This window comes from Capsicum annuum, chromosome 12, assembly GCF_002878395.1.
Source record: "Capsicum annuum cultivar UCD-10X-F1 chromosome 12, UCD10Xv1.1, whole genome shotgun sequence".
Lineage (NCBI taxonomy): Eukaryota > Viridiplantae > Streptophyta > Magnoliopsida > Solanales > Solanaceae > Capsicum > Capsicum annuum.
Genome location: NC_061122.1, coordinates 32,713,354 through 32,724,022, shown reverse-complemented (window position 1 = coordinate 32,724,022; position 10,669 = coordinate 32,713,354). Strand labels below are relative to the sequence as shown.

Below are 10,669 nucleotides of genomic sequence, written 5' to 3'. Positions count from 1 at the left end.
AGCCATTTGGTAGGAACATAATTTTGGGAAAAAGATTGAGATTAACTTTATCCCATGTTTGATATAAGATATTATTTAATTATATTACTTATACTAAAATAATAAAATTACTATAAATAAAATAAAATAATCTCATAAAATATCTCACCTCATAGGATATACCTATTTATCCCATAATGTGTACTAAACGACTCCTAATTGTCCAGAATACAAAACTCATATAAATTGGACCGATATTTTAACGAACCCAAGACTAAGTAGAAAGTACTAATATTTTTGACCCTTTTCTGTTTTTCCCTAAAAGCCCTCAAGACAGAAGTGCAAAAGGAAAACCACAAACACAATTTTATTGTTAAAGTTCTGCTCTGTTCTTCCCAAGGTATGTGTTAAATTTTGCTGATTTTTTGTTTATTATCAAGAGGAAGGATATAAACCGAATTGTGTTATGCCATTTATACATTTATGAGCAAAATTTATGTTAAAAAAAGTGTTAGGAAAAAGCATAAATGTGTGTTGTATACTTGAAACTTGTTTGAATTAACTTATTTTATGTGCTTTTAATTGAAATAATTTTTAAGTATTTTTTACAGTGTTTGAGTAACATAAAAAGTGCGCTTTTAAGGGTTTACTTTAAACTAAAATAACAAAAATAAGTCAAGAGTTACATGATGGGATTTCTAAACGAGCTCTTGTATTGAAAGAGTAGAACCGAGTGAAAGGATGAAGGGTTATTGGCATTGGTGATTAGTTAAGTGTGAAAGATAAGGAGAAAACTTGGAAATTGAAAGTGGCTTCTACTTCTTAGGTGGCCAAAATGGAAGAGAAGAGGGTCTTTTTGGGGACTAGTGTTTTTTTTATAATCGTGGTGCTTGGGTCAGGTTGCGCGCACCTCAACTAATTCCATGAGATACCTGCACCCACCTCCCACCAGCATATATCAGGTAACTCCGTTTACCGAAACTGAAACAAATGGGAAAAAATCAGTAGTATTTTGTTTCTGTTTAATTGAACCTGATACTATGTAGGATTATTCATACTTGTTGTAGCCGGTACTGGATGACATTAGACAAAATAAAGCTATGGATGTTTGAATGGTATAGCAATGGAAACTATATTCTCTCACCTTCTGGTAAGTATTTGAAGTATATTTGAACCAAGTGAACTGGTTTGGAGTAGATTACTACAGCCGAAACAAGATTCATTCTTTGGCTTGCGACGTTGAGGAAACTGCTTACCAAAGAACAGAGGCGAACCTGCACCCGCTAGCCTCAAGAAAGATTGTGTATATATGGTTTGTATATCTATATACATATCAGAGTATTATATTAAATATATGTTGTGCACCAACAATAACAACTAGGTTGATTGGTGAGATGGTTCGGTATGCCACTTGAAAGTTGCTCTTAATGTGTGATTGCTCAGGTTCGAGCCCCAACAACAACGTTTTATTGCTCCTTTTATCATTTTCCAATTTTCTATTGCGTGATTGCTCAGGTTCGAACCCCAACAACAATGTTTTTTTATTGCTCCTTTTTCCATTTTCCAAGTTTCTTTACACTTGTTGTGCAAATGTATATATTTATCTTTTGATTAAAAAAGACTTCCTACTTAGTAGTCATTTATTTCATACTTTTTCTTTTTTCTTTTATGTGTTGTGGATATTATTGAGCTATTTTTTATTTTATTTCAAAATACAAGCTTCTCTCCAACTTCAAAAGGTAGATATTCTCCCTAGCTTATACTGTATAATATTTATTTTCTTTTAATCTTTTGATCATTGAGTTATTTTTTATTTAAAAAATTAGCAATTTAAAGTTTGAGATAGGCTTAAATCAAACGTTACCCGTTGCAACTATCTAGCAAAAAAATCTCACGAATTTCATATTTTTCGAAAACTTTCTATTATTGTTCAAAATATAAAAGTACGTTCAATTTAAGTACGGTGAATAACTCACTTTTGTCATATTAAAGCTAATTAATGATATTCAATAATATTAAAATTTTGCTTATAAAATACTATAATTAATAAGTTTTCAAAGAAATGTATGTCGAACTTTGACACTATTAATTACTATATTTAAATATAGAGGTACACCTGTCAAGCTTAAATCCTGGGTTCGCCTCTGCGAAGGATAGGATGGTGGGATGGTGGGCATGGCCGGGAACAGGTTGTGAAACTGTGGAGTGTGTGCTATGTGACCAAGCTATATTAGAAAACTTTCATGACCTCTTTGGTGAATGTTGTTGGTCTAATGAGGTTTGGACAGAGTTGACACAATGGGTAGGGATTTATGTCCCTCAGTATGAAGCAGCAACAGCAGTGAGGTGCATTAACAGAAGCATTGGTGCTCGTTCAAAAAGGAACTAATGACCACAATGTATGGCGCAATGGTTTATTTCACATGGCAGAGCAGGAACTGGAAAATCTTCAGGAAACTGGATGTGCATAAAAGTTTTGTCACACAACAGATACAGTCTGTACTAAAGGAGAGAATAGGAATGTACAGGGACTCGAAGCAAGTGTGAAAATGTATAGGGATTATAGGAACATTATTTGGTTAGTATTTGTTTTACTGTCATCCATCCTTTAAGATGGGTGGCATTGCAGGTGCTCTCTGGTTGTATGTAAGGTGGCTTGTAGGTGGTAATAAGAGTTTCCCGTTTATTACCAAATATATATATATATATATATGAAATATGTGTATTTGGTTAGTATTGATTGTTCTATAATTTAATTTAATACAAGAATTAAGTACTTTTGCACAGGTAACTCTCGATGGATAAATGGAGACGTTCTTTGAATACTTTATAAAGACCTCTTTGTTCTAACTTCTATTCACTTCACTATAAAATACACTTTTTGCTCTCTGTTTTTGAGAGGCTAATTGACATTACAGAATCATCACGACTCAAGGTATAAAATTCTCCCTTCTCCCTTCTTTTTGTATTGTAATTTTATGCCTAAGACTATCAACTTTTCTAACAGATAATATTAAAATAGCTGCTACTGAAATGGATAAAGAAGATCGAATAAGTTATCTGCCAAGAAATGTGATCGATCATATCTTTGAGCTCCTTCCTGTCGAAGATGTAGCAAGAACTAGTATTTTGTCCACAAAGTGGAGATATATTTGGGCCATGCTTCCAAATCTGGTGCTCGATGATCTCTTTTGCAATAAATTAGCATCAAGATCTCAATATGTCTTCGGACAAACAATAGACAAGATTCTCTTACAACATATCGGTGACATTGTGAAGTTTGATCTCGATATGTCAAGAGTACAGCAGTCTCCGTGTCCAGATATTGATAGATGGATACTTTATGCCACCAGAAATGGTGTCAAGAAGCTAAAGCTTAACATGCCAAAATGTAGTACTTACAAATTGCCTTCTTATATATTTAATTGTCCAACCCTGACAAAATTGAAACTCTTCAACTGTGCCACCAAACTCCCAAAATCTTTTCGTGGCTTTCAGAGTCTCACAACGCTTTTACTGGGAAAAGTAACCTTTGTTTCAACTACAGAAGTTTGTGTTATTAATGCTCCCCTTCTTGTCAATTTGACCTTGATGGACTGTAATGGTACTCAATATTTCAACATTGTTTCAGCTGGGTTGAAGTCCTTGTGTTTTCGTGATAGTCACAGTAATATTGACCTAAGTTGCTTTATGATCTGCAAAAAGCTGACATATTTATATCTCGAGGTTGGTAATTATTCAACACCTGCTGAAAGATTAACTTTGGAAAAGTTTCTTCTTAGCTTGACTACACTTGAGGTACTTACTTTGTGTTCACTTGAACTTGAGGTAAGAATCTGATATGTTTGAATTCTTTTTACTTCCCGTCTTATTGGGATTTGTTTCTTATTCTTTTATGTGCTCCAAAGCTTTTGAGTGCAGGTGCAGTTCCAAAGGGGCTACCTTTTACGCTCAACTGTTTGTGGCATCTACATTTAGGTGTAAACTTCAACCATATCGGCCAGACTTATTATGCTCTTGAGTTGATTAAGAGTTCCCCCAATTTGAGTAAACTTGAGATTTGGGTAAGAAATGGGGTGTGTTTATATATGTGTGGTCATAGACAAAATATATATGTATGATCTGTTTCGTTTTTTGATTTCCTATATTAAAGCATGAGAAGGTAAATTAACGTGTGGTGTTTATTTGATACCATTAGGTCTCTGATTCTTGTGATTCTGCTGAAGTAGTTTTGAAATATATAGACGCACCAACTTACTTGGACCAACCGCTCAACAAGCTCAAAGATGTTACCGTGCATTATTTTACGGGTTCAAAAACTGAACTCTTTTTCATAAAGCTATTGCTTGCTCGTACTCCATCTTTGGTAAGAATGAGTATCGATCCTTGTGGTTCTTTGGAAGAGTGGAAAATTGCCATAGAATTGATGCGTTTTCCTAGAGCATCTCCCAAGGCAGAGCTATTCTATTTGACAAATGTAGACTAGAATTTTAAGTCAGTTGATTTTTTGATTTGAGGCTACAAAGGCATGATGCTATATGTTTCCTTAATTACTTCGATAAACTTGTTCTTAAATAGATGATTTAAAAGTTCAATCGCTATTGATGTGTGTGATATGATTAGCAGTCCTTTGCTAATTTCTTCCATATGTATTGGGATGGACAGGAAGAAAGAATGAAAATACTTTCTTTGTTTCTTGAGTGGAAAGAAATGCAGGCAAAAAAAAAACACTTTTGAGCACTTGTGTAGTTGTGTTTTTTTTGGAAAAAGCAGAACACTTGTTTATTCATATATGAACCTAGATAGGAAGGTATAGAGGTCGAGGATTAGATAGAAGGTTTAGTAGGTAACCGAGTGTTGTCGCACTTTTTGTGGGAGATCGTAGGGGACTAGCCCCTTCCTTTCCCTCTTCTAGTGATTAGTAGTAGTAATTAGTAATAGCGTAGTCTCTTATTCTGTGTTTGTTTGGTTGTTATATTTTTCTTGCTTTCCTGCTTTAGTGGCGCTCCTTTTGAGCCGAAGGTCTATCGGAAACAACCTCTCTACCCTACAAAGGTAAAGGTATAGTTTGCATACATTTCTCCCTTCCTGTCAGTCAATTCATTCCCTGCTTATTACCAAACTAGTTAGAAATGCATATGAAAGATGTTTGCAAAGGACTGCTAATCTTATCAGAGACATCAATACAGATTAGAACTTCCAAAACTAATTAAAGGAACCTCGCAAGTTCACAAAATTTGCCAATTCATCCTAGATGTTCAGAAAATTAGAATCTTCATCTTTCCCGTTTCTACCTATCAAGACCAAAAAACCAATAATGGGGAGAGGGCGTCGAGATCGAGGATTTAAGACAGAGGTTAGTATGTAGTTGAGTGCTTTGCTTTCTCATTCTTGGAATTTTTGTATTACTCTTGTATTTTCACATTCCTAGATTTCTATTTATCGTTGATTCTTTAGCCCTTATTGTATTATCTTCTTCTTGTTTCTACTTGTTGCCATTGTCGTCTTTTTCTTATGTTTTATTGTAGAGAGTCTATCAGAAGCAATATATCTATCTACCCTGAACTATACAAAATTATTAGATTAATTAGTTGTGGCATCTTCCATAGATTCCTTATAAAAGAGGGTATATATGCTTGTCGTGTTCTTTATATGGACATCCGAGTCCAGGGATCCATCCCCCTGACCCGTATGGATGAGAATTTGACTTTACGAGAAATTGAACAAAAAGCAGCTGAATTAGCTTGTTTCTTGCGTGAACCAATTGAAGTACTTTAACAATTTGAAAATCAAAACGTTCATTGAATTAAAGAAAAGTATATATGAAAGAACCATAAAACGAAACTCTTTTATAGTCACCTATCTTTTCTGCATTTATATTTTTACAGAGTCAATTAGAGGATATATTATCAATCTGTCAAAATTTATTGGAGTATGACCGACATCCGAGGCTAGGGATCCATCCCCTTGACCCGTAAGGATGAGAATTCGACTTTACAAGAAATTGAACAAAAGGCAGTTGAATTAGCTTTGTTTCTTGCGTGAACCAATTGAAGTACTTTAGCAATTTGAAAATTAAAACGTTCATTCAATTAAAGAAAAGTATATATGAAAGAACCATAAAACGAAACTCTTATAGTCACCTATCTTTTCTGCATTTATATTTTTATAGAGTCAATTAGAGGATATATTATCAATCTGTCAAAATTTATTGGAGTATGAGCCCTCTATAATTGCTTTATTATTTACAAATAGCAAAAAAAAAAAAATTGCTTTCAAAAAACAACAACAAATAAGCAAGGAATTGCTAGTACATATTGCTTAGACACTAGAGAAAATTGAAGGAAAGGTGTCTTGTAAGTCTTGAATGAAGAATTGGTGACATTGACCAACTTAAAGGGTCAAACATAATTAAGAAACTTGATTAGGTTAATTGTGGACTTGATTAATATTTTTCAAACTTTTTAATCTTCTTAAAAATACAAATCAACCCACACCCACAAAACTTCCCTCTCTCTACAAATCAATCTCTCTTCTCTCTTTCTCTCGATAGTTTCTCTTTCTAACTTCTCCCAATCAACAACTTTCCAAATTTCTCCCTTCAATCTTGTGCAACTTCAACCTCTGGCGACAAATAGTTTTGAGTTCTTGCCCATTCCTTTTGACTTTCAACCGTCAGTCGACATGACAACATTCTCCGGCGACAACAACTTTGAATTCTTCTTCGTTTCTTTTCGATTTTCACAGGTAAAAAATTAGGTTTTTTTAGTTATGGCGAAAATGAGGAACTTGATTTGTTGGTGTTTGTTATTTTTTTTACGTTTGTTATTTTTTAGTTGAATTTCTCATCTAGATGTATCTGCTATTGTTGTTTTTTCAACAATGAATAAAACATGTAACGTAAATCCAACAGATAAGTAATCTGTTGCAACATATATGACTAATCTATTGCGCAGATTAGTAATCTGTTGCAACATATATGACTAATCTGTTGCGCAGATTAGTAATCTGTTGCAACATATATGACTAATCTGTTGCAACAGATGAGTAATTTATTGCAACATTTATGACTAATCTGTTGCAACAGATGAGTCATATATTGCAACAACATGTGGGTAATCTGTTGCAACAGATGCGTCATATGTTGTAACAGATTACTCATCTATTGGATTTGTCTTTTAGTGTTGTAACATGAATCCAACATATGGGGCATCTGTTGCAACAGATTAGTCATATGTTGCAACAGATGACTCATATGTTGGATTCATGTTACATGTTCTATCCATTGTAGCAGTAGCAGATACACAAAATAAGAAATTCAATAAAAATCATAATGTTACTTACAAAATCACCTATGAAGTAATGTCGAAGTAATATAAGAATAAAATTTGACCTAAATTTTTTTTAAAAATTTCAATAGGGGCACAATGAATAAGTAAAACACATGAAATATTTCATGAAACAGGTAAAGAAGACAAAGATAATATATCATACATCAAATGCAAAAGGATCAAGGGAACAGACGTTTGAGTTCTCCTAAAAACGTTTAAGTTTCCTAGTATTTTAATTATTTTTTAATAGTTGACCCATCTGTTACAACAGATTTTCTATCTGTTTGATAATTTCCAACAGATGAATCATCAACATGTTAGTCATCTGTTGATTCAAATTAAGCAATTATTAGTAATAACTAAATTAATTTAGCTAAAATTAAAGACATCTCTAAGACAATGAGACAAACATTTGAGTTCTCCTAAAAATATTTGAGTTCCCTAGCATTTTAATTATTTTCCAACAGATGACCTATTTGTTGCAACAAGTTAGTCACCTGTTGCAACAAATGTTTATAACAGGTTAGTTATTTGTTGATTCAAATTAAGCAATTATTAATAATAACTAAATTAATTTAATTAAAATTGAAGACAAGTCTTTAATACAAGACCTTAGACAAGAGGACAAATATTTGAGTTCTCCTAAAAACATTTGAGCTTTAGTATTTTAAATTGCTTTGCAACATATATCTTGTCTATTTATTAATTTCCAACAGATGAGTCATATGTTGCAGCAATTTAGTCATTTGTTGCAACAAAATGTCTATATTTGTTTGATAATTTTCAATAGATGAGTTAGTTATTGCAACAGGTTAGTCATCTGTTGCAACAGATGTCTATATCTGTTTGGTCATTTTTAACAGATGTCTTTAACTGTTTGGTCTTTTCCAACAGATTACTCATCTATTGCAAGATGTTAGTCATCTATTGATTCAAATCAAGCCATTATTAGTAATAACTAAATTGATTTAACTAAAATAAAATATAAATTAATAAGTTCAATTACAGTTTCAATTAATCTCATGGTAATTACACGATCAGTTAAGTATGTTCGTCCTGAGTAGAGTGATCAATTGACCAATTTTATTTGAAATGATTCAAACTAAGCCATCATTAGAAATAACTATATTGATTTAACTAAAATTAAAGATGAATTAGTAAGTTCAATTACGCTTTCAATTAATCTCATGGTAAAAATGGTGCATTGATAAATGATGATTTGTTATTGTTTCTATTGAATAAATCTTGCTATTGAATTATTTTTTCAACAAATGAACAATTCGTTGCAACAGATGAACTATATGTTGCAAAAATGAATCAATTACTCTAACAGATGAGTCATATGTTGCAACAGAAGGGTCATATGTTGTAACAAACGGACCATATGTTGCAACAAATAGATCACCTGTTGGAAGAACTCAAGGGTCATGATTTTTCGATTATTTAATTAAAAAAATGATTCATAAATAAATAGTATGAAAAAATATGATAAATACAATTTTGTAGCTATTTAATTTAAATAACTAAAATACCAAAAAGCTGAAAAGGTATGACTTTTCACCTTTTTTGTATTTAAATCTATTTTTAAGTTAAATAATCGAAAAGTCACCAAGTTTGATTTAATTAAGAGATATAATTATTAAAAAAAAGGTGAACGATCGTGATTTTTTTGCCCAACACACTGCAATACTCACTTATTTAATCTTTTATAAATAGATCTCCTCAGCTCTATCTCTTCTATCTTGTCTTGCATAAAACCGTCATTATATCTTCAATCACTTCTCTTTCAAAAATAAATTTTTTGTTCGTTCGTTAAGGTATGTTTTATTTTCTTGTTCTAATATGAAAATTATTAACATGCATCTATTTTCTAGTTAAGTTTCACATTTTTTTGTTAAACCACCAGTTGATAGTATATGTGGTTTAGTGTTTTACGTTATTTGTTCATGCATGATCTAGATATGACTGGTCTGATTTGGTACATGGCGATTCTACTTGACACCGTGTAGGAACTTGAAAGGCTGGTTCATGAACTCGAGTGAGAGTTAGGCGCCGCGAGAGCAAGGGTGCTTCATGGGATTCGAAGGCTGAGGGGTCTGCTACCCAATGGATTTTCGATTGACAATAATAATAATAATAATAATTATGTTATATATATTTTTTATCATATGTAGTTTATTTTATCGGATATACCTAATGTTGTAAATATTTTTTATGTAATGAATAAGAAAATCTATATTTGATTGACTGAGTTTATTCTTATTTTTTTTCATTCTGCCTATTTTTTTAAGATGTTGTGAGGTGTAGGTTTTTGAGAGTTCGGGAGTGGAAAGAATCAATTACAAGAAAGAATGTGTTTGATTGAAAGCAAGGTCATGGACTACAATTAAATAACAACACAAGATTCTTTACTATTACAATAAAATTAAAGATAGATTGACTACAGATGACCCATCTATTGCAACAGATGAGTAATCTATTGGAAATGACCAAGTAGATAAAGACATTTATTGCAACATATTGATCGTCTGTCGCAATAAATTAGTAATATGTTGAAAATGAACAAACAGATTAGTAATCTGTTGGAAATGACAAATAGATAAAGTCATATGTTGCAACAAATTGGTCATCTGTTGGAAATGACCAACAGATAAAGACATTTGTTATAACAAATGACCAATCTGTTGCAACATATGTGTATATTTGTTTGATAATTTTCAACAGATGACTCATCTGTTGCAACAGGTTAAATCTATTGCAACAGGTTATACAATTAAATGATCATGTAATTACTATGAGATTAATTGAAATTGTAATTATTAAATCAATTTAGCTATTACTAATAATGGCTTAATTTGAATCATTTCAAATAAAATTAATCAATTGATCACTCTATTCAGAACGAATACACTAAGATGATCCTGTAATTAATATGAGAATAATTGAAATCGTAATTGAACTTATCAATTCATCTTTAATTTTAGTTAAATTAATGTAGTTATTACAAATAATGTATTAATTTGAATCATTTCAAATAAAATTGGTCAATTAACACTTTACTCAAAACGAATATACTTAGATGATCATATAATTACTATGTGATTAATTGAAATCGTAATTAAAATTATCAATTCATCTTTAATTTTAGTTAAATAAATTTAATTATTACTAATAATTGCTTAATTTTAATTATTTTGACTAAAATTGGTCAATTGATCATTCTACTTAAGACTAAACACTTAGTTGATCATGTACTTACTATAAATTAATTGAAATTGTAAGTGAACTTACTAATTCATCTTTAATTTTAGTTAAATCAACATAGTTATTTCTAATTATGGCTTGGTTTGAATCGTTTC

At 31.6% G+C, this 10,669-nt stretch overlaps 1 protein-coding gene across 3 annotated transcripts; it reads left to right on the top strand.

Annotated features, from left to right (window-relative positions):
- The first annotated feature begins 219 nt into the window (after positions 1-219).
- LOC107851595 (F-box/FBD/LRR-repeat protein At1g13570) lies at positions 220-4,673 on the top strand. 3 transcript variants are annotated; one of them, XM_016696668.2, is made up of 5 exons: positions 392-941; positions 1,026-2,914; positions 2,987-3,807; positions 3,888-4,043; positions 4,178-4,673. In XM_016696668.2, exons 3-5 carry the CDS (start codon positions 3,013-3,015, stop codon positions 4,463-4,465), a joined length of 1,239 nt encoding a protein of 412 aa, XP_016552154.2. In that variant the 5' UTR covers positions 392-941; positions 1,026-2,914; positions 2,987-3,012; the 3' UTR covers positions 4,466-4,673. The 3 variants fall into 3 exon arrangements, with proteins under 3 accessions (XP_016552152.2, XP_016552153.2, XP_016552154.2); XM_016696666.2 differs by lacking the exon at positions 392-941 and adding an exon at positions 220-379 and having other exon boundaries at positions 2,767-3,807; XM_016696667.2 differs by lacking the exons at positions 392-941; positions 1,026-2,914 and adding an exon at positions 221-379.
- The last annotated feature ends 5,996 nt before the right edge of the window (positions 4,674-10,669 follow it).

Excerpts from the sequence above, each read along its gene's own strand:
- LOC107851595 (XM_016696666.2), top strand. The coding sequence starts at position 3,013 with ATGGATAAAGAAGATCGAATAAGTTATCTGCCAAGAAATGTGATCGAT. Across the intron at positions 3,808-3,887 it reads TGTGTTCACTTGAACTTGAG|CTTTTGAGTGCAGGTGCAGT; the intron begins GTAAGAATCTGA and ends TGTGCTCCAAAG. Across the intron at positions 4,044-4,177 it reads TGAGTAAACTTGAGATTTGG|GTCTCTGATTCTTGTGATTC; the intron begins GTAAGAAATGGG and ends TGATACCATTAG.